Genomic DNA, 24,718 nt, shown 5'->3' on the forward strand with positions numbered 1-24,718 from the left:
TAGTTAGTAAACAACATAAACTAATCAAGAGCACAATAAAGCCAAGTTAATTTATAGTTAAATAGAGGAAGGCTCTAAATCACAGAATACAGTGAAGACTGGCTGCAAAGATAGTGAGGGAACTGAAGTCCACATGGATTTAGTTCAGAAGAAACGGAACTAAAATCTGCATGTGTAAAATTTCTCCTATAGCATAAACAGGAACTTGAAATATAATCAAGGTATGATTAACACTAGAACAGAGTATAACATTTACATCTTCTGAATACAAGACTCATTTAAAACTCAAACCCACATGGCAGTGCAGATTTTTGGCATTTTACTGGAAAAGGGAGGAATTTTAAAAGAAATCTGTAATAACTCAGCAATAGAAGCCTACAATGGTTGGGGTTGGAAGGGATTTTAAAGATCATTTAGTTCCCAACTTCTCAATTGTAAGTACACAGATCATACTACCATTACTACTTCGGAAAATATGGACAGATTCCAGTAGACCAAGTACATCATTTCCTCAGTGTGATCAGGTGCACACCACCTCTCAGCTATTTTTCACCTTTACTTCTTTTTACTTGCTCAGTATTGGTAAGCAGCTACAATGAATGGGAAGATTCTTGTCTACTCTGCAAATGTACTTTTGGCAAAGGAGGTAGGTGAAGAAAAACATCCCTACACTTGCACCATCAGATCCCAGGAAACACTCCAAAATTCTTCATGGGCACACACTGGAGAAATTTCAACTTTTTCCACCCAAGATGCTTAACTCCCAGATACATGACTTGGCTACCTGACACACTATTAGCTATTTGCTGAAAGCTGTTTTCCTATTTGGTGCTGATGCTTGGATTAGCTCACATGAGCCAAAACATATTTGTCAATTGCCTTGGACATTTCAAAAGACCACAATAAGCCTGCTGACATAAGGGAAAGGAATAGTTTCCAAGTTATGGAGCTATTTACTGTGCATATTCTCATAGGTTTTTAATGCAAACTGATCATGCAGATTTTTGGTGTAATGCAAGCCACTGATTCTTGGGGTCATTAATGCATCAAGCCTACTATTTCATTAATATAATTTCCAACTTGGAAAGTTACCTTTGCTTCAATCTGCCGGTAGCAAGAGACACCATAGACTGTGTTTCGATCCCCACACCTTGGTGGCAAATGGAAAAACACAGTATCTGTGAAAAAGAAAAGACTTGTTTCATATGTTACTAACAAAAGTCCAATATTGTCATTTTCAGCATCACTTATTTATAAAACATTCACTGCTGAAAATACTGGCACACTTATTTTCTGAGACTTTAAAAACTCATCTATAAAGCTATGCCTACACCTGAATTAGTTTCAAGATTGCAAGATGCTTTGCGGAAGCATCTCCAGCTGTGCTAATATGGATATTCTGACAACAGCCTGGTGTTTAGCTTAACCAAGCTCCTACAAGCCCACTGACAGGTTCTCAGAAGCAGCTATTGACAGCAGCTAAGCACCACTGAAACCTGCAGGCATGCTGCTTTTCCAATTCAGTATGGAGGAGCAAAGACAAAGCACTGTGAGGCAAGGCATACAACTGCCGTGTGATGCCATTAAGAAGGTAAATACCATGAGGACAGGGGGGAAAAAACCCACCAAGGAGGGCAGCCGGAAGATTCACATAGCTGCTACTACTGCTACCACGCACCACTATGCTCACAAAAAGGATTTGTGAATCCTTGTCTCACACAAAATAATTACTCTCTCTGTGCAAGTGTAACATGAAAGAAAAAAAGTATCTATAAAATATGACAAGAGAAAGGTTTTTATGGCTTGAGACCTACACACCAATGTATAAACACACACACTTGCTACTACTGCAAAAGTTGCTAAATCGTAACTAGAAGACAACTGTTTACAACTGTTTGCCTTTCAAAAACCTGAGTGGAACTTTTGACTTTGCTGTCAAACAAATAAATGCAATACTAAACAACAGAAACAAAATAACTGCAGTGAACTTGCTGGTAAATACGTGGCAAAGGAATCATTCTGCTGACAAATACACTAAAGCTCCTGTTCCTGTCCTTTACATTTGCTGGTTTTCAAAATACACCATTCTACAGATACTGAGTGACCTGTAGGTTACTCTAAGAACCTCTGAATTAGTAGAGAAAATAATGATTACATACACTACAAAGCAGAATGTTAGAATTTCATTCTTCCCTCAAAACTGGATTAGGTTTTACTCAAGAGTTTATTCCCCATTCAGAGAACTGAGAGGGCTGGAGCCTTGCTTTGCTCTAGACTACACACAAGTGTAGGCTTTTATCAACATCTGATTTCTTGATGTAGGAGGTACACCTTTATGATCTACTTTCATTTCAAAGTCTGAAGCAATGTATCTTTGCCAATGTATTTGGCAGCTTAAACCAAAAACAACCCAGGAAGTCTAAAAGAATCACCGATTAACTGTTTAGACATCAAGATGTTTTTTTGATTGCAATAGCAGTAGTAGATATAACTTTCTCTCTCACTTCTTACCTTCCTGATAGTTGTGAGCCCCGTCCGGTAAGGCGAGAAATGGCAAGTACTTCCATTCCTCTGGCAAACTTTGGCTGTCATGTCCCTCTGCAGGCTTTAGGGGAGGATAGGAAAATTCAACCTAAACAAGAAAACAAAAGCAGAGGGGAGGCAAAGAGACAATACATTACTTTTATCGAACAAGCGTCTGTGATTCAGCCCAGCACCTTTTGTTTTAGCAATGGTATTAAAAGTTTTATTTCCTACTAGCATTCTTTATATCTTACTCCAAGCACACACACAGACTGACTCACGTGTGGTCTGACAGGCCCTGAGCAGATTTGGCATGTACAGTGTTTCTGTTAAGTCTAGGACTTTTTCCTCAAGAGAAGTGTGAAACGGGTCCTCAAGCAGAAAGTATCACCCAGCAGCTGAATACCTTCTGTACGCACACAGCCAGCAACACACTGCTGCACCTGCAACCTCAGCAGGGGCCATCGCTGGGCACACATAGCCTGAAATCAGATTTGGCTTCTCAGGCCCCCAAATACTCATGACTGGGTAACACGCTAACACACACAAGCCTCTATTTTACCCTAACAGTGTTGAATAATCTCACAAACTATGCTAATAGCAAAATACTGTTTGTAAGTATTTTTATGTCCTTCACTGCAATGCGTTCTACACATTGGCCTAAATTACCTCCCTTTCCTTTCCCCAAGAAATCCTGCTTTTCAACTTCACCTTTCATTTATTTGTCATTTACCTTTTTCTTAGAGAAAACCTTTCTATTCTTAGCATTACACTGCATGTCTACCACAGACCCTCATCATCAGCATCTTCACAGTACTAATCCTTCATCTTCTTTTTCTATGGAGACCCCACTGGGTTTCCAGCCACTTTCACAAACTCTTTTTTCCAGAGGTGCATGTGGAATCCCAGACTGGTTTGGATTGGAAGTGACCTTAAAGCTCATCCAGTTCCAACTCCCTGCCACAGGCAGGGACACCTTCTACTAGACCAGGTAGCTCCAAGCCCCATCTAACCTGGCCTTGAACACTGCCAGGGATGGGGCAGCCACAGCTTCTCTGGGCATCCTGTGCCAGCACCTCACCACCCTCACAGGGAAGAACTTCTGTCTAATGTCTAATTTAAACTCCCCTCTGGCAGGTTAAAGCCATTCCCCCTTGTCCTGTCCCTACGGGCCCTTGTAAAAATCCTTCTCCAGCTCTCTTGTAGAACCTGCTTTAGGTATTTCTTAAATTACCAAACAAAATTTAAACCCACCTTTATCAGTAAAAGAAACTGAATAGCAAGTCAAAATAGTTAAAGACACTGCAATTTCTCTCAAAGCACGCATAGCTATAAACAGTGAGCTGTAAGATGTACACATGGAAATTTTCCAGGTATATATACATGGAAAACAAAAGTACGGCAAAGCAAGCATACAGAAAACCTTAATGTTTGATGGATGATAAAAGACAAACATGGTAAAGGATGAGAGTACTGAAGATGAAATAGCAACTAAATCAAGAAAAGTTAAATTCTTCACCTTAACACACGGTGTCACTCTTTCTACAAGTGCTGCCAACTTAAAAAAGCACAAAGGACAACATCACAAGAATTCAGCCTTGTTACTTGCTGTATCAAGTTTTCTTATTCTTTGTATTATAAATGAGATCTTGAAGATACCCACAAAAAATAAAGGTCTGGTGAAAGACAAAAGTCCTGAGCAAAAGGTAAGTAACCCACAAAACTAATTAGGCAAGGGGGGGGAAAAGGAACCCAAACCAACAAAACATGCAATAGAAAAAAGATTAATTCTGGCAGGGGAAAAGGGAGGGAATCCAGACCCTGACTTGTAATTAGTTACCAAGAATCCTCAGTCTGCTATTTACGCTGAGCAAAAGAGAAGAGCACCTGACTTCCAAAGGAGAAACAGATACTGGAATTAGCATCCATTCAAGGGGCAGAGAAACTGCCTGCCATCTAGTACAAATATAAATCCAGAGAACTTCTTGCTATCCTTTTCAAATCACAGATATAAGAAAATTAAAATGTCAGAAGCTTCATGTAAGTATCTGCAATACAGAAAAGGATTATACAGTATGATGCTGTCCAGATTCAAACTGGCTGGTGGAAAATTTGGCAGAATTATTACTAGATTCTTGCAGGAAGAATAATCTTAGCAATAAATAAAACACAGTTCCTAAGTGTTAAAACAAAGCTAGTCAAGAAGCATCTACACTAACCTCCTGAATTAGGCATTTTATTTCACTGCATGACCCATGGCAGGAGCTTCTTTCCATCAAATACAGAGGAGACCCCAGGTCCCTTAGAGTTCAGTGAATACCTTCAAGCATTCCTCACAGTAAAATATGGTAAGGTTCTAAGACATCAAGCTACTTTCAAGCACTTACAGAATTCCAATTTTATTTTGCATTCCAACCAAAATAATTAATTAGAAGACATAATAAAGGAAAAAAGGGTAGGGCAACTCAAGCTATATAAGAAAAATGTATTCACTAAGGATACCCCTTTTTAAAGCCCAGAATAAAGCCGAGAGATCTGGCCCCCTGTGTTCTTTTGACAGCATGAAATTTGCTGAGTAACTACTTTGTTCCAGCTCACAATACACTGTCAGCACCTGAGCTGCTATCTGATACTCCCTGCAACAGGGACTTCTTGCAGTCGTTGACTGTTCCAAATTCAACAGAGCAGATATTAGATACAAATGACAACCTTGTTCTGTACCAGTCTGCCTCTTTCAAAAATGTGAGAATATCACAAAACTCAGATAAAGCAGAATTAAGATTGCTTAAGTAGCCTAAACCAGCCTATTTTACAGATCTACTTTATGACAGACCTGATTTATGTTCTGATATACTATTCCTCCCCCTCTGCAAGAGTACCCTGGCTTCTAAAGAGGAATCACATTTGTATAGTGTAATAGATCACTGCTTGTAGAAGTACTGCCTCATACCATGGAGGCTGAAAGCGTGCAGTAACAAAGCAGGAAAAAGGATAATCCAACAGCAAGGAGAGAATGCAATGCCTTGGGGGAACTTTCTTCCACCCCTCCTCTGACTTAACTCTTTGAAATGAAACCACTGGGAATTCTTTAAATCAAACTTCTTGCCAAGTAGTCAGTGCAGGTGGGATTCATGTCAGCTGCCTACATGTCAAAAAGCACCATCTCCAAGGCAGCTTTCCTTTTCCTAAGCATTCTGCAGTCAGAGAAAAGAGACACCTGCAAAGGATGATTCATCTGATCTGTTTCTTTCCATCGCCTCTGAAGAGAGCTCACTCACACTTCTAACTTGCAGCTGACTGAATGAATGCAGATGAAACTCACCATAACTGCTCCCTGCCTGATTTCTACAGCTCAATTTGCAGACTTGCATCAACTCCGCATAATAAAAAACATTATTTCGAACCCAAAGGATAAGAACATTGAGTGGCCTAAAAAAGAACTCCACAACCAACAAAAACATTGAAAAAACCAAACTCCACAGCTCTTAAAAAGCTTGGCACAACACACATATACAGAAGTGATAATAACAGGGTAGACAGAATCTCAGTTCTATCACTTCTGACTTGTTGAACAGCTGGAGCCTCAGTCAAATCCTCCTCTCAGCCTGTGTGCTCACCATGTACAGTGTCCCTAGTCAAAGCAACCTAAAATAAAAGCTATTTTATTTTTCATCTTCCACTTTAAACCCAAGATGAACCTTGACAGGGGGATGGGATGGGACTACAGAGAGACCTGTCTCAGAGCTCTTTCACCCTCTTCACAGAATGAAGGGAAGCTAATTTTTTATTTAAATACAATGGATTTATGTAAATCCTTACATATATACATACATATAACCTGAAACCAGGATAATGTGCATACATAAGCATGCACTTCAATTTCTCTGTTGTCATTAATACACAGATGTATTACTGCAAATATGAGAAATAAAGTCTTTTAATAAAGCTCATTAGTCAACAGGAACAAAGAAACACGCAAGTTCAGACCAGACTGCCAGAGCAGTTTTTTGTCTCCTCATGTGAATTAAAGAAGACTTCCCAACAAAATGAAATTCAAATGCAAAGCTGAACTCCTCAGAGACATCAGATTAAGCTACGTAACACATGGACTAGAATCTCCACTCAGTTCTTCCTCTTCCCAGTGTTGGAGATCCTCATTACTGCTGGAAATATTGCTTATGCCTGTCAAAGGGGTTTGACAGCAATGCTTTCTGCCTGTTCACATTGTCATGTTCTGCGAGCACATAGCTCTTGATGGATATCAGAACTAAAATCGATACAGAATGTTGTGCTGCGATTTAGTGGAGAAATAAATAACTGTGCTCTGCACAGTGTATTTCACCCTTTGTGGATTGCCAAATGAAAATAAAATACAAGTTAAAAAAACTCTTCCCTTAAGGAGATTTCCCAGCCAGAAGGAATTTACCAGCCATTTATTATTATTTTACTCATTTATTATTTTTTTACTCAAAGTAAAAAAGACAAGTGCAGGCAAGGAAAAATGAATTTTGCCTGCTATATTTAGGAACAAACATGGTGTTTTTTCTTTAAAAACAACTCATTGATATTCTCTTCTAAATTACAAGTACACAACCAGAAGAGAAGTTAAAGAGCATTGATAAAAGAGGAATTTCCAATACATATAAACATGTCCACCTAAGGTATTACATTCAGACATTATACAGGAAGTTGGCATTAATTTTTGGTGAGCTTCATACTCAGGTAAGGTTGTTTCCCTTACCTGTAGAAGTGTTAAGTGTTGACAAACACAGTAAGATTCTCAGTGAGCATCAAACAGCAATCACTTAAAATGTGCTGGCAAGGCGGTATAAACTCCTCATCCTCCCCCCTCCATCTACAATCATGTCTGAACTACTCCACTTACAAGTTAACCTCTTATTCAGCACAGTCACAATACCAACTCTTTAATATGGGTGTTCGGGAAGATTTCTCTTCAGACTAGAAATCAAAAAACATGTGGAAACAAGTAAGGTTCCCCATCAATTCAGTGAAGAGAGAATTTAAACTGAAATCTCTATTAAACCCTGAAAATATTTAGAATGATAGTATTATGTTAAAGACTAAGGATGCCTTCAGTAAACTGCAAATTCCAACCTACGGGGAGCGAACCCACTCCATTCTCTGAACAATTGTTTTGATGATCTCTCCCATTGCTTGTACTGCACAAACAGGTCAAAGAATTGTGCAAAGGAAGAAAAGGTGATCAGCAAACCCCACTTACTACATTCCCATTCAGGAAAACTTTTTGCTTCATAAAATATTTCAACACATTTCATTTTGAGCATACAAGCTCTTCCTCTCTCATTTAAGAAAGAAAAGTAGAAGGATGTTGAGTATTGAGCAATAGTGATCAAAAAAACCTCAAGAGATTAAAATTACACCTAAACCTTTACCCTTCCTTTCATATAAGTCAGCATTTGCTCCTCACACAAAGCAAGGATTTTTAGAAGTTCTCTTGATGTATTAGTCCTGGCACAGCCAGATGCAGAGAAAACCCGCATACCCGTGATTTTATCTGAATTGTCATAACAACTGCAGCATGCAGCCAACTGGAAATCCAAGAACATTGTTGGTCTTTCAGCACGGAGAACAATTTATTATTGAAATCACAATTTAATCTGATTTAAATGACAAGCTTGCCCTATTGTTGTATGACAGAGCCAACAGATCAGGATCTACAAGCTAGAGCCCATCCATATAACAATGCCTATGCAATAATACATCTAACAACAGATTTTTAAATATACATTATATATTTGTCTGTGCAATAACTATGTATAATACACATGCATATTTATATAAACATGTAGATGCAGAATATGTATGATATGTATTTCTATAAATATATTTTAAAATCCATTACATACATGCAGATTAACAGTGAAAGAAGCCCATGTATTACAAAAAGGTAGGGAAGAGCCTTTTCTATCTTTCCAGTTCCTGAAACTGGCACTGCCTCATGTTCCCATATTGCTAAAGCTATAGAGCTGCCACTTAACACAAGTTCTAAGACACCATTTATATTCCTGCAGATGCACAATATAACCACTGAAGTTTGCTTTGAAAACTCTCACCAGTTAGTAAAGTTTTGACTTTTAGGCCCTTAAAATATAAAATAATCTGAAACACTGAACCTTTGTATTTGCCATCAAAGTCATGCTAGGGTGCCTTTAGATACTTCTTCCAATTACTTAACACTTTAGTTTTATAGTCATGCAGTTCAAGTCAGACATAAGTCCGGTACCTTGGAACTTTAGCTTGCATCATTCTCCTCAAAGAAAGTAAACAATGACAACCTCCCCACTCACACACACTTCTCCCAGAAGTGGAACATAATGCTCCTACAACCATTCCAGCCTAGAGGACTTGCTAGGGAATTCTGCTCTCAAGACAAGACTTTATGGTCTTACAGAAACTAAGCTTGAATTCATACAGGATATCTTAAGAAGATATAAGGTACCAGAGAGGGCAGCTTCCTTAACGAAACAAGAGAGGACAATCCTCCATTCTACTGCTAACTGATACCTATTCAACACAGCAATTATTATAGACTGGGGTCAGCAGCAGCCCTTCTTTCACCCCACAACCTGGTGCTCCCACTGGTTCTTAATGGATACACCCAGCTACACGGCCTGGTGGCATTTCCTGTTCCCCAGGACAGCAACCAGACCTCATCACACACAAGACTCAGACGCGTACCCTTTCCCCAGCTCTGCTGCATGACCCCGTTCCCAATGGGAAGAAGCCCATGCATACTGGCAAGGAGCTGTCAAGTGGTCTAGTGAATCCTCCCTGTCCTGGGAAATGAAAGACCAGGACTGTAGGCACACTTTAAAGTACATTTACTTGTCAGTTTAGAAACAGCAATTGTGTGTAGTTCATATAGCCTATATCGCTGAACTGATGCAGTCCAAGCCGGCAATCACCTTGTATTATGAGCCACGAAGCATTCAGGTTCTTTACCATGGGAAACCAGATAGCGCCAGAATGGCTTTTAGTGAACATGCTTGTTCCTTTCAAGTTTCAGCATTAGATTTACCCCTCAGAACAGACAAATCCAGCTCAACAAACACAGTAATATCATGAAGTACAGAACACACTCTGCTCTAGGTAACCTCAACAAAGCAAGCAGGCCCATGCCCTGTCCTCCAGCATGTCAGAGTAGGCAAGGAATTTGCTTTTACATCTTGTATCCACAATTTTCTAAGAGTGCTGTTAGAAACAACATGCCTGTCTAGATGTAATAACTCGGGAGCACATACAAGCTGTGGGACAGATTAACAAATTCAGACACATTAAATAAAGCAGTATTAGGACAGGGAACACAAAGCTGAAACAGCAAGTTTAAATTTATTCCAACTGGAGTGACTTCTGTTCAGTGATTTACAGCTTTGAACCTCCCTCTGTTACAGATGTATGTAAATTACACTGCTGCCTCTACAAGTGCTGAGAGCCCAAGTTACTATTTGAAAGCATTCTGAAATACGTAGATGAAAGGTGAGACAGAGGTACAAAAATAAGGTTTTTTTACTGATTTAGTATTCGTAGAACCCAGATTGGTTTGGGTTGGAAGTGACCTTAAAGCTCATCCAGTTCCAACCACCTGCCATGGGCAGGGACACCTTCCACTACAGCAGGTTGCTCCAAGCCCCATCCAACCTGGCCTTGAACACTGCCAGGGATGGGGCAGCCACAGCTTCTCTGGGCACCCTGTGCCAGTGCCTCAGCACCCTCACAGGGAAGAGCTTCTGCCTAAGAGCTCATCTCAATCTCCCCTCTGTCAATTTAAAACCATTCCCCCTTGTCCTATGTCTAGATGCACTTGTAATTAATTCATTGATTCAAGAGAAAGCTCAAGATTTCTGGTACAGAACATTTAAATAACTACTCACATATTATGAGACATATAAAGAACAGACAGATTATAGGATGAAAGCTGATGATACTGACTACAGGAAGTGTCACATAGCTGCAGTCAGGTATTTAGGAACTTCATCTCAAGGAGAAAATAAGGAGAAAACTAAGGAGAAAATATCCGGTATAGGATCCTTCAAAGAAACGCTTTACTTCCTGTCTAGGACTTCAGGGAAGCAACTGCAAGATTGTCAAAGCATAGCGCTCTTACAGCTTGAACAACTAAACACAGAAACAAAAAACCCAAACAGAAATCCACAACCCCTGTAAGTTTCAGTTGAACAACGAACAAAAAACACTAAATAAGTGGATTACAGAGACATGCAAAAAACAGAACCCACCATTAATCCTACATGAGAGATCAGAATCTGTGGCGCTGTATACAGAAATGTGAGATAGCAAGTACAGATGTACTCAGAAATACACTGTGGATCTAAAACTTTTAGCATCCCATCCTAATTTGAATAGCCTTTCTAATAAAAGCTAAAAGCTTCTTTCAAAGTTTTAACCTGTTGAACATAAACAAACCCACATATTTTAGACAACAGGGTAATCTTTGTTACTCAACCTATGCTAGGATTAACTTCATCTAGAGATTTCATGCTCATAATGGCCCTTTGAAGCGCTTAAATACTATTACAAACAGGGAAGAAAACAAAAGGAATTGAGCTAATGTTTAAAGGTTACTGTCAATAGAGACAGGACAAGCACTTCAGCTTGATTTCAGCCCAGTTCCTTTCCAAGTTATTTTGTGTTTCTGTTGCTCTTTTTAACATCTCATTTAATCACTAGAGGAGATTACTTATTGCTTAATACCTGCCTACTGTGCTTCCCAAAACAGAGAGAGGACTTTAAAGACAACAAAGCACTTACTTCACTTACATGATTAAGAGCATCAAGCACATCTAACAATCGCATCAAATACTGGGTTGACAAAAACCAAGAAGTGAAAAAAAAGTAATTCTCCAGAAAAATAGAGTCTTAGGAGAACAACAGCAAACAAGCAGGGACTGGAACAAGCTGGAAGTGTTGCCCTTAACAAAAGAAAGATGCCTCCAGAAAGGCTGCCTGTGGAATCCTCTGAAGAGAACAGCCTCAGAATTTTCCTCTTGGAAGCAAGTGCTACAGTCGAGGGCATAGGAGACCTGGAAACGTAGGCAGTTCTCAAAAGAGTTTATAAAAAGAGCAAAGTGAACTCGCTCATTCCTAGACATCTCTTAATTCTAAACAAAGTCAAGCCTAATTCTACTTCACCCAGCAAAAAGACCAACAGTCCAACAGTGGGGCCTTGAAAGGAGACAACGCAATTCCCTGACTGTCCTTCTCATCTGTAAACAAACGCATGTGGATTGTTTTCCAAGTCTATGCAAGAAAAGTATGTTCCTGTACATTTCCAAACTGCACATAGAAGTTTTTCTCTATAGATTAAACGACTCTTATATGGAAAGATAATCAACAGGAAGACCTGTACACTTCAGACATCAGCCTCAAGCCAGAGTAAGACAGAATGTGTAAGAATCCAACTACCTCCATTACCAACAGCAATCCCAGACAGAGAATCCATAATGTCAGAGCTCAGTTTCAAGTTACACAACTCTGTACACATCAGCTTTACAATACATATATATTTCTCTCCCCCTTCTTCCATACCACAGCTTCAGAGAGAAAGTCAGCTAATGAAAACACCAAGAATCAAGAAATCCATCCAAATATCTAACTCCACATGCATTCACTAGGAAGACTCTTTGAGAAAAGAGAAATGGAAACATAGAACCCAAAAGGAGCCTTCTCAGGCAAACCAGGTAAACTCTCTTTACAACAGGCAGGTTAGCTGTATGATCTCTCCAACTTAAGCTCCCCAAATTCACCCTGAATTGCTGCTTTGGAACTTTGCTTTTCTGCACTTAGTGGTTTCTCGCTTGCCATCTGCAGCGTGTCCACAGATGGTTCATATCCACTTGTTCTTGTGCCAACACTGCCTTTTAGATTAAATGATTGGTTTTTCCTCCTTATTTTTTACTTTCCAACAGTTTCCTGGAATCCAATTCCATTTGATGCAGTTGTTCAATGAATATTTCAAAGGCCATTATCATACATGACAATCAAAATGAGAAGTCCTAGGCTGCCACTTTCAAGAGACACTTTTCCACCTCCCCTACTAGTCTCTCTGTGCCCCTGTAGTTGTTTTCCGCTATGTCCACCCAGCAAACAGATCCTGTGAACCAACCACCTCAAAACCGACCCAAAACAAGGTTTGCTTTTTCGTCATCTCAGTTCCCCGTTTCAGCTTAACACACAACTGCCTCTATCTTCCAGCTTTGAAGAGGTAGGGCAGGAAAAGGGAAGAATCTTCCCATATTCACAGAGGCAGCTTAACAGTCCTCAGATGAAGACAACTGAAAGCCTCAAAATTCATACTGTTAGCCTACTTAGACAAGCTCTTCTACATTCTCCTTGAAAACAGACAGCCCAAGGACTATCTCATCCGTTCCTGGAAGTGACAGAGAGAATCCAAATCCATTCTTCTGAAAGGTCGATCAGAATTTTTATGCATCAATAAAAATACTATTACATTATAGGACTACATTTGCTGCCACTCTCACCCCCAGAACCACACCACTTTGAGAACTTGTCCTTCATCATATGCAGTCTCACTTTGCTCTTCCACAGGTGTCCTCATGTTAATTCCCAAGGCTGTACTGTTATTATTCACTCCTATTGCATGCCTTTGTAATGCACCCCATCGCTATCATTCCAGCATTCCTTATCATCCAGCTCTTCCACAACATTCTGGTCTTGCTTTGTAACACTGATTCCTCAAGTTTGCTCACCATAGTTCAGATTTCACTGTATACACAACACCAGTACCATATATGTGGGCCCAAATTCAGTCCTGAGAAACATCCCTTGCAAGCACCTCTCAGACCAGCAGCTCTTATTCTGACACAATATGCTGCTTCTTCCTCACCTTCATACTATTCCTTACTCAGGTACCAGGTCATGTGCTAATTCTCCATTATCTCCACCTCAGAAAAAAACCTTTTTTTCAGCACTGTGTGATCTCTTTGCAAGTTGCAGGCAGATTCAAAATTCCCTCTTTGTTCTACAGAGAAAGTAAATCACTTGTTCTTGCAAGAGATGCAGGTAAGTCAGGCATGATCCATCTCCAGTGAATGCCCTTAGGACTCAGTCTACTTAGTTTCATGTTGTTAATTAATTCTTTCCTTCACCAGTTCTCTAGAGACTCATGTGCTACTGATGTCAAACTCATTAGGCTATAGCTGTGCAGCTCCCTGCCTCCAGTTCTTTTAGGAGGCTACAGTTCAGTAACAAATCTGCTAAGTCAGAAGTAGAATACATTTGAAATTAGATTTCTGGTTAGATTTAGTTTAGGTTTAGTGTGAGGTGTCCCTGCTCATGGCAGGGGGGTTGGAACTAGATGATCTTAAGGTCCTTTCCAACCCTAACTATTCTATTATTCTATGATTTCCCTTAGGGAACCTGGCTGTTTGTGGTTCTACCAACTGACCTTCTATTCCTGCAGTTCTCCCTGTGACACAGCTACCTTAACCCTTTCCCCGACTGCCTTAATTTCCAACTTCTCCAGTTCATTTCTTAAGAAACTTACAGAAGGATTTGGTTCAGAGGTATTCCGACCCCATTTTTGACAACACCTGAAAGCATACCTCTACAAACATTTTACTTGCAGCAAGATAAAATTCGCTGCTACTAATGTATAGGTGGGTGGAGGGTTTGTGTGTGGTTTTTTCATTGCATCAACACTCTATAACATTACAAGGAAAAAAATACAGGCTGCAGAAGACCAGAAGCAACAAAAGTGATCTCTGCTTTTATCTCCAACGTATGCCTTTTCCAAGAGGTCAACAACAATGTGCTCTTCCTCCTACTGATAACCAACTAACACTCATCTCCTCACAGTCTTTGACAAAAAAGTGACTGATAAATACTGCAAACCTTGCAACCTAGATAATCTGATCACTTCACAGGAAGATCCTGCGAACATCCACATGTGAACAGCCCCTAAACACCCTGAGGAGAAACGATGCACTCCAAAACTTTGCAGATCTTTCAGAAAAAGCGATGGAAGAATACCTACAAACAGTTATTGCACTTCTGCTGCAGCATATGCTGGTATGAAGAATGGTTTTACACGTTACTATGCTGTGCTTGTTTTGTTTCCTTAAGCATTAACAAAGATCAATTTAACTCTATGCTACCTTGTATGAAACGTGTTTGTGTCAGACCTACTCTTGTATAGCCATCACCACGGCATTCATTATTGTTTTGTCAATTTTTTGTAAACACTAAGGATGCTCCATGGACAAAGACTCACTGTAAGTCCATCACTACATCTATCTTGTCTTGTCACAGCAAAGCAACTGTACGTGCAGCCCAGCTGCATCCCTTGTTTCAAGGGTTAAAATAAGTCAAGCATGACACACCTATGAAATACACAATATAAACTTATTCTACCTTACAGGCTACAGGAAGCAGCCAAGCACTTATGCAAGAAGGGAGCAGACACTCGAAACTTAAATCACGGGTAGTCCTGTTCCTTGAGGCCACCAGGCTGCGTATGCACAAGCTGTACCTTGAGAGAGTAGCCCGGCAGGAACAGAAGGCAGGTAACAAATCTGTTTTTCTCTTAACTCCCGGCCTGAACGCACCAAACTCGCCCGACCCACAGCACCGGGAGCGGTCACGTACACAGCCCAGCAAACATTAACCACCGCCCGGGGCGGGCTGAGTCATGGCCCCACGACTGAGAGAACCCCCGGCCCAGCTCCGGGGAGGCCGCAGCCCTACTGCGATCAGCGGTGCCTCACCGGTTCCAGCCCGGCCTGAGGTGAAGCAAAGCTGCCATCCCCTTCCCCGGCCCCATCGGACGCGCCCCTCCTGCAGCGGCTCCAGCCTGTCCGCGGGCCGCAGCCGGGCCGCCCCGCCGCGGGCTGAGGGCAAAGCAAGGCAGGGAGAGAGCGCGGAGGAGGCAGACGACGGGTACCGCACCGCCTCACCTGGCAGCCCTTCTTGTGGTGGAACCCCACCACCACGATGTGCAACACCGGGCCCCGGTTCTCCATGGAGCCCCGGCGATGGCCGCTCCGGGGGATGCCACCCTGCACGGGCTCTTGCTCCGCCTCCTGCCGCCCAGAGTCCAACAGGGACGCAGCCCCGACCGCCTGTGCTTCCGCAGCGCCCAGCCGCGACCGGCAGCACTTCCCTCCCTCCCTCCCTCCGTCTGCCCCGTTGCCAAGGCGGGGTTTCGCTTCGACCCGGCCCTTCAGGAGGTGTCTTCGGCCGTGTTCTGCGGAGCAGTGCTGCTGGGCTCTCGCTTTGCTGGGCATTCTGGAGGAAACCTCAATCCATCGGAATCACTGCCAGGGCGTGCGGCTGCGTGTTACCCTGCGGCCAGGAAAGCATAATGGAGGCGAGGCAGTGGAGTCGCTGAGGCCTTCCCGCCAGTCCCGGTCCCACCATAGTGCCTCTTCTTGGTGGTGGCCTACTTTTCTGAGCAGATCTCTCAAAGCTCCCCCGAAGCGCAGAGGACAGCACATCCTCGGCTGCATCCTTCATGCCGTGCATGTTAATGGCAGCGCAAAAGGGAGTCTTGGATGGTTGATGTCCAGGTTTGTCAGATTGGATGCTGAAAATGAGAAGAATCAAGTAAAAGTTTCTTCTGTCAGCACTGCTCTGCTGCTAAATGTATATTATGATCCCTGCCTACGGGAGGGGGTTGGAACTATATGATTTTTAACGTCCTTTCCAACCCATTCTATGACTCTATATCCTAGAAAGACTGTTCAAAGGTTTGCCTAAGAGCACAGGAAAATTTAATGTGATTTAAAATCATAGTGCACTCAGGCCATCCTTCCTCTTTAACCTGTGTTATGATTCAATTCTGTTATATAGATCAACAGCATTTGGTAAAAACTGAATTATTAAGGTTCTCTGGTAGAAATTGGAGGAAGAGATTATTTTTGAAAGAGCTGTAAAAGAATAATGCTTAAAGAAAATCTCAACACAAGCACAGTACCCAGAGGCTCAGATTATAACAGGAAAGCATATAATTACATATGGTTCCTCAGCTGCAACAGAAGTGCCATTATAGAAAAAATACACTGCAAGGAACACAGGATAAGCTACAAAGAACAGTCCAGCTCTGGCAAGTGAATGATTTCTTGTTAGTTTTAGTCTGTAACTTACTGTTTAGTATCATTTAAAGGAAAAGGAAAAAAATAAAAAAGAAATAAAAGGAAAAGGGTATGAAGTATTAGCCATTGTCTACTGCAGTAATGAGATATGTTCCCAAAGGTGCATGGGAGTGTTTATAGCTCATACTCAGTTCATTGAGGAAAGTGCAGTCTGGCATCACTCTTCCTGCTATGGATTTTGCATTATAGAGACATCAGTATATGATACCGCTGGATAATTATGGCTTATTGCTTCTCTAAATAAATTATTAGATTTTTTTTTCTGCTTGAAATTTTCTTTCCTGCTAAAACAGTAAAAACGTCGGATTGACAACATCAACCTCTTGTAGGAAAACTGATTGATATAATCTGTGTTTTATTCTGTTTTTTTCACAGCTCACCCAGCGTGTATTTATGAGAAAGAAAGTGAGAGCTGCTACCTAAGAAGCTCTTAGAGAAGTCCCAGAATTTTCCTAAAGGAATTTTCTTTCTTGGTGCATAGCTAACAAACAGCAATGAAAACTCAGTCTTACAGTTCTTCTGTTACTCAGAGGTAAATATTTTACTTAAGAATCACAATCTATTGTATCATTACCATAGTAACTGTAATTCATAGAAGCATGGAAGGGTTTTGGTTGGAAGGGACCTTAAAGCTCCTCTAGTTCCACATCCCCGTGCCACGGTCAGGGACACCTTCCACTAGACCAGGTTGCTCAAAGCCCCGTCCATTCACCAGTTCCTTAGTCATTCTGCATTTTATAACAGTAACAAGGAGTTCTTGTGTCCACTTGGTTTTGTGCCAACACTGCTTTTTAGATTAAATGGCTAGGGTTTCCTCCTTATTTTTCACTTCCTGACAGTCTCCATGTCAGACTGCATGTAATGCAGTGGTTTGGGAAACTCCATGAGCAAAAATGGCAAGCAAAAATAGAAGACTGCCACTTTCAAGAGACTGTTTTCCATCCCATTGCTGGTCTTGTCCCTGTGCCCATGTAGATGTCTTCTGCAGATGTCTATCTGCAAACAGAACCCATGAACTTACCAGCTCAGAACCAACCTACCAAAGCAAGGCTTACTTCTTGGAAGACTCATTTTGTAAGCCTGCCTAGCCAAGATTTTCCAAGTTCTCCTTACCTTCCTCTGAACCAAACTGCCTAAGGACTATCATCCATTCCTGGAATTGACAGAATGGATTTGAATCCACTTTACTGGAAGGTGAATCAGACTTTTTATACATTGAGAAATATACTGCAAGTGGGCTGTAGAAAAAGTGCATATCATACTAATTGTTTATCTTTTTGTGTTTGACAAGTAGAGTTGACTTGGAGACATCCAATGAGATACACTTGAAATTTCTGTCCTGCTATGGAGAAGATCAAAGCACAGTGGTAAATAAAGCCTGCATGAATCCACGATTAACAGGGAAGACAGCAGTGTCAGTGATCCTCCAGCATGGATCAAGCTCCATGATGCCTGTGCCTCTGCCCGGGTTCTGCTCAGGGGATCCTGTGATGAGATAATGAAAATAAGCTTCCTCTTTGCATGTCATCTGTGGTTGTGTGGCTGTCCCTGCACTCTGCCTGTGCCAACTTACGTCATCATTACAACTACCCCGACTGCCACCTTGTACACACACTGCTCCAGGGAGAGACACAGCCCTGCACCCTTGCTATGAGGCAAGTCTGGCCTCGCATTGCTCTGGTCACCGTGAAGTGATCCTGTGTGGAGCCACACAGCATCTGCTGATGCCAGAGGTTGGGTTTGACTTTGTGAACATTCAGAGTTGCCTGGGAACTAACCACACAAGAACTGAGCTAGCCGCCCTGCAGCCAGCAGCTCTACATCCTCCAAAGGTTCATGCTCTCTAAGGCAGAGGATGGAATTTATTTGGGCTTGATTCTTCCAGAGGCAGCCTGGCACAAGATGTGTGGTGACTCTAGATGTGAAATACCAGTTTTATCTAATCATAGAATGGTTTGGGTTGGAAGGGACCTTAAAGTTTACCCAGTTCCAACCCCCTGCCATGGGCAGGGACACCTTCCACTAGAGCAGGTTGCGCAGTGCTGCAGTATTAAGCAAGCAAAGTGTGTTTGAACAGCCAGTGATTTTTGCTCCAAGCCATGTGTGTACCCAAAAGAGCTTCCAAAAATCCTTCTTGCTGCAGCCCACTTGTGAATTAATGAGCAAATCTGGGTGGGGAAATACAGATAGCTCTGACGTACAGCGATTAAAGGCTTTCCACCTGCCACTCCCCGCGAAAAGAAGAGCTATTTGAAGGGTGGGTTAGCGTACTTACTCATGGGAAAACGGCGGAGCGACAGCTCTGCGATCCGCTCGTCGGGGCTGCCGCATCGCCCTTCACATCTGAAGCGGGAGGTGGCAGCGATTGGTCAGGCCTGGGTCCAATATGGCGGCCACCGCGACCAGCAATCCGTCTCAGCTGCTGCCGCTTGGTAATTGGTGGTGCGGTTGCGCTGCTCCGATGTGCGACGGGACGGGACAGGACAGGACAGAATGGGATGGCATGGGACGGAAGGGAGAGGAGGGAGAGCCTGTTTGCGGGCACTTGTGGTTGGTGTGGGCGGTGCTGCCGCTTGGCGGGAAGCTTGAATGGGGTGGACGAGTTCGGGAGACGCCTGCAGTAAACGGGGATCCCGGTGGGTGTCTGTGGGTGTGGAGCAGACACCGGCTGGGGCCGAGTGTTGGTGCTCGGCCGGTGTGCGGTAATGAACTGCGCACCCTGGCAGTGCCTGAGGCCAGGTTGGACGGGGCTGGGAGCAACCTGCTCTAGTGGAAGGTGTCCCTGCGCGTGGCAGGGGGTTGGAGCCGGGGGAGCTTTAAGGGCCCTTCCAACCCAAGCTATGATTCTATGACATTAAAGTGTTCTCACTGAAGGGAACGTCTTCCTGCAGAGTTCCAGCCTCAGAAACGTGGTCGTGTACTAGCAGTACATGTACGCCTTTAAAAAGACATTTCCACCGCACACAATGTTAGGGGTTTTGTTCAAAAAAGTGTACTGTTCCATAGAACAGTCTCTTGTACCTTTCAACTTTATTGTTTGTTTTTATTTGCAGAGCTTGTGGACAAATGCATAGGCTCCCGCATTCATATTGTGATGAAGAGTGACAAAGAAATTGTTGGAACGCTTCTAGGATTTGATGACTTTGTCAGTACCCTTTGATGGAAATGTTTATGCCAGATGCTTTATGCTTCAACTCATTCATTGATTGCCTTTGAAAGGTTTGAGTTCACTGGAAAGAAACTTTTTGTATGGGTCACTTGTATTATTCTGGTATTTTTATTTTACAGATAGAATCACAGTTCAGTAAAAATGAAAATAACTTTAAGTATTTTGATTTTAAGACTCTGGGTCTTATTTTCCTTGAATCTGGGCATTCAGATATGGTGTTAGAAGATGTTACAGAATTGTAAGTATTATTTCTGTTTGGTTTTCTGAGGAAAAACTATTGTATAAAATCTATAAGCAAAGTGTTTTTAAATTTTTTGAATACTTGCCAGCTGAATAGTTTATATCTTGAACTTAAACTATAGGTGGTGATCTGTTCAGGACAGCTGTGTCACAGAGTAGCTGTTGCATGATATATACTTGTAATCAGGTTCCTATTTTGTAGCCTTAATGTTGCATGGGTTGTGTGTAGAACTTCCCAGTAGTTTGTTTACCTTTACATTCCCTTAAGGTCTAAGCAAAGATTTAAAAAGCTGGCAGACTCAAAGATGAGTATTTATTATTTGGCTGTGCCTTTTTTATATTTGAAACCTATTTTGAGTGTTGGTCAAGAAATTGCCAAGATTTACAGGGTGAATCCATGTCTTTATGTACGGAGCAGAAGAGTACAATGGAACTTTTTAGTTGCCAGGTAGCTTTCTTTACCCAGGTGGTCAGTTACACTGCAGTGTGGCTGATGTCTTTGTTAGTTCCAGCAATTGTCATCTTAATGCAGAGATGTTTGTCAGTTCTGTAATCAAAATTTGAATCATTGTCCCTGGTTACATGTTCTTATGTTCTTTTTCTAATGCTGCTTCAGTGAGATTACACCTGAGGGCAGAAGAATCACAAAACTGGACCAGATATTGTTAAATGGAAATAACATAACAATGGTAAGTCATCGTGGTTAAAAGGCTGCATGCATTTATTTTCTGTACCTGTAAGTCTGTCAGCACTAAGTTAAATTACTTTAAACTGAGCTTTCCAGAGAGTTCCATTGCATAAGGTAATTTCAAATACCTTCCAGGGCATATTTGTCTTTGAGTGGTACTGGAAAAGTGGTATTATTGCCTTACTTGGTTCATGTTACGGCTTAAAAAGAATAACAGAAAGAGCATGACCCTGATTTTACTTAGGTGAATGTTTTTCAGTTCTTGAGGTGTGCAAGGGAATCACTGGTTTTGCTACCCACTCTGGAGGCTGGTTCATACAGTGCCTTTAAACTCCTATGAGTGTTTGACCTGCCTAAGTATGTAGGTGGAATAGATTTTATCCATTGTTGTATATAAAAATGGGTTTGCAGCAGTTTGGATGCTTACAGGCTTGTTGAGTCATTTGGTGATGATTATCCACCTGATGCTCAGAGAGCTGTATATACCTTTATGTGCTCTGAAAAAATATCTGGAGGTCTGTTGGATGATGCCAGATGGAAAGCACTGTGGGTTTTGTTTATCATGTGCTGATGTGTATAGATCAGTACTGAAACAGTAATTAGATATCATTATGCATCCTTAAGCTGGATTCTGCAACTTCCTAAATACTACAGAAGCAGACCCAGAGTTTTTTGCTTGTCTGCACTGAAGTCTGGAATTCCTACATAAGGGCATTCCTGATCTTGTAGGAAGAGAAGAGGAAGACTGACTTAGACTCAAGTTGGCTCTGTGTGAATGAGGAATAATCTCCATTTTGCTGTCCTATCTACCCTGCACCTCCTCACTGTGTGTCTCAGCAAGTGCCATCTTGACTTCATTTCTAAGCCTTTTTCTGCTTTGGTTATTGTTCTGCATCCTTGAAGGACAGTGTGTGTTCTGACTTCTTGTATGGGATAAAACTACTACCATCCAGTTCAGCTGGTGGGATGCTGCCCTCGAAGCAGAAGCTGGGGATTCTTAGAGTGCAGATTTTCAGCAAGACATGGATATGTTTCTGTATTAGATCTCGTGTCTCTTTTGGGGACACATCTTCCCACATCAGGAAAACTGTGCTTTAGACTTTTTTCTTACTTTGGTCCCAAAAGCAGCAGAGCTCTTTGTTTTTAGAAGTGCTCAGCTAACTATTAGGAATGTGTCAGTGAAAGAAATTATCCTCTTCTTTTTTCCCCTTGTTCATATTTTTCCTTTTGCATTTCTTTTTCTGTTGTTCAGTTGTCTTAAAGTAAGTTCTTTACTTTCTTCACAGGAAAATGCTGTGCTGACTTATCCTGCTGCCTGTAGAAGGGTTCAGGCTCTATTAGTTTTTGAGCCATGCTTAGCAATAGAAGTAAAAAAGAGGAAACCAACTTCCCAGTATAGCGACAGTCTGGGGAAGAATGAGCAATTGGAGAAATCTTACATGAAAGGAAGCATGTTCTATGTCTTTCTGAAAACAAGCTGTAGTGTTTCTAGACAAAAAAATCTCCTTGAAGTGAGTAACAAAGACAAAACCCAAAACGTGTCTTACCTAGGAACTCCTTTGTGTCTTGTTAAACATTCTTCGTGTTTTGGAGATTCTTTTTGGCACGTGCTTCTCTGGCAGTAACTGACTTCTGTTGCCAGAGGAGGATAATATAAAATCTAAACACCACTTTTGTGGTCTACCATGAAGTCTCCATCTGCTAAAATCTTCTAAAGCAAGAACTGTCACATACGAGTCTGTAAAACTCAAATCTATGGCACTAACACACAGTTGTCTTATTCTTTTATAGCTGGTTCCTGGAGGAGAAGGACCTGAAGTATAAATTGATACAGTTGTCGTCTATGAAGACATGTATATAATAGAGCTTTTGGGATATGGGTGTGTTTGTTGGTTGTTTCTTTTGTTTACACACTCTTGCAGTTGATATTTGATAACAGACAGGGATTTCCTCTTCAGGAAGGGTGCACTGCTAATGATGATGCTGACTTTGTAAGTTGAAATCATTACATTCTTGTAAAGATGCACTAATCTGTCCTGAATGAAAGGCTTTCTTTTTGGTAGTTACTGTGTTTTGTTATTTAAGTGCGCAAGTTAGTTTTTATAACTGGTTGATGGAGTGGAAAGTCAGTGTTTAGTTTTTCTACATCTGTTGCATTTGTTTATGACCCAAGTTTTATATAAAACAGAAGTCGTTAGCCAAGAGATTGCTGTTCTTTGGAGTACAGGCAGATACTAAGCTGGATCATTTGATTAAACACTGCTTGAGGCTGTGTCACCAGAAACTGGTACAGTGCTGGAGAATGCTGAAAAGCTCTTCAAAGTGGATGCTTCTGTTTGATACTCAGCAGCCTTTGGCTCTACTGGCCTTGAAGTTCAGCTCTCTTGGACATCTTTTGCTTGGTAGATATGCTTTCTTGTAGTAAAGACACTAATAGTATTTGGCCAGCGAGGACAGAGCAGACTTGGTTTCATGCTTGGGGGGAGTGAAGAAAAAGGTGGTGTTCCAACTTCTCATCCACGTCAGTGGTGACTGCTTTCACCACTAAGTGGTGCTGTGTATCCTTAATTAAACTGGGAGCCGCCGCTGCCTGCTTGTGAAGTTCACAGTAGTCATTTTAGAATAAACATTCTTTTGGCTGCATCTGTTCTCCTGGGATATAAAAACTTGACAGATGTTTGGAGCAACTGCTACTTTAAGAGAGTGTCTATAAAGTAAGGAATTGCTGTTTCTATTTTGTCATGATGGGCAAAAAATAACTGATTCTAAATCATGTCCGTTGCAGCTTATGCTTTCATAATGCAGTATTCAACTGATCTCAATGTATAAAAGTCTTTGGAGAGGAATCACAGGTGCCTGCTGTTACTGCAGACAAGGAGTACACAGGCTTACAGAGATAGGACATGCTTTGCCTTCCTCCTACCAGAAGAAGAAGAGTTGAAGAAGGGGGCTCAGGAGCAAGAGACTGCAAGGAAGATCCTTTTGCCTTGCTTTATCTGTCAGAAAATCTGCCTTGTGCTAGCTGTGTCTTGCCTTGAAATACATTGAGAACTTCTTGCTTTAGCCTGTGAAAAGGGAAAGAGACTCCCTTCTCTCTCCCAGGGAATGGGGTATTTGGACTTGCTTGTTCTGAATATCTGCAATTGTCCTGTTCAGACTGCATGGTGACAAGCTATGCCATTGACTCCCTGGATGGATTTTCATTTCTGACCCCATTTCTTTCTTCAGCCTTTCTTTTTTTTAATACAATAAAAAAATACTCTTTTTCTTTGAACTTGCATTTGATTGGAATGTCATCAATTGGTCTTGGCTCCACGTAGTTTATTTCCTAGCAATAAGCTGAGTCTTTCCATCAGAACAGTTAAAGCATTTCTAGCCAGTGTAGCAGTATGTGTTGTGTTGTTTTTCTGTTACAAGCAAGAGTCTATGCATGTTCCAGTGTGTGCACTTGGTTTCTGCTTCACTCAGGATTTTGAAAACGCTCTTAAACTGAAGAGAGGTTTCATGCTTGGGTGAGGAAAAGAGCATATCTTGGCTCAGAAGCAACTTTACAAGGGGAAAGGTGAACTATTTTGTGTCTTTGGGTTTTTATTCTGATAGCACGAACATCTTGTTCCCTCAGGATTTTGTTATGTCTAGGAAAAAAGCTCGGTATTGCCTCACCCTCCTTCTCTGGTTATGGGCTTTTTTCCCCCCACTTAGAGGAAGTGCTAAGACTGCTACATTTTAGGAAGACATTTTAATTCATGACTTGGAGGTCTGCAGACATCACTCTAAAGGCAGTTTCGGTGCATCCAAATGCTGTTAATCCTTTATAATATGAAAAGAGGTAGTTTATTTTTACAAACTTTCAGCTGAGAATACTAAGTATTCCAGGTGGATCTGGCTTGCTTTGCATTCAGTATTCCTGTAGCCTGTTGCTTTGGAAGT

At 41.6% G+C, this 24,718-nt stretch overlaps 2 protein-coding genes across 2 annotated transcripts in view; one reads left to right on the forward strand and one right to left on the reverse strand.

The window, feature by feature from the left end:
* The window catches only part of AVL9 (AVL9 cell migration associated), a gene marked incomplete at its 5' end in the record, with an annotated part of 32,738 nt that extends 17,178 nt beyond the window's left edge, over window positions 1-15,560 (reverse strand). The window contains 3 exons of the mRNA XM_080611521.1: window positions 1,093-1,178; window positions 2,512-2,632; window positions 15,495-15,560. Of these exons, the coding sequence (XP_080467647.1) occupies window positions 1,093-1,178; window positions 2,512-2,632; window positions 15,495-15,560 (273 nt within the window). The remainder of the gene's footprint in view (window positions 1-1,092; window positions 1,179-2,511; window positions 2,633-15,494) is intronic.
* Window positions 15,561-19,077: 3,517 nt separating this feature from the next.
* Window positions 19,078-22,612, forward strand: LOC308217627 (U6 snRNA-associated Sm-like protein LSm5; the record flags this gene model as incomplete). The annotated part of the gene is made up of 5 exons (XM_080610811.1): window positions 19,078-19,123; window positions 19,745-19,840; window positions 20,071-20,098; window positions 20,717-20,789; window positions 22,580-22,612. 5 exons carry the CDS (start codon window positions 19,078-19,080, stop codon window positions 22,610-22,612), a joined length of 276 nt encoding a protein of 91 aa, XP_080466937.1.
* Between the last annotated feature and the right edge of the window lie 2,106 nt (window positions 22,613-24,718).

This window comes from Psittacula echo (assembly GCF_963264785.1).
Source record: "Psittacula echo genome assembly, chromosome: 2".
Classification (NCBI taxonomy): Eukaryota; Metazoa; Chordata; class Aves; order Psittaciformes; family Psittacidae; genus Psittacula; species Psittacula echo.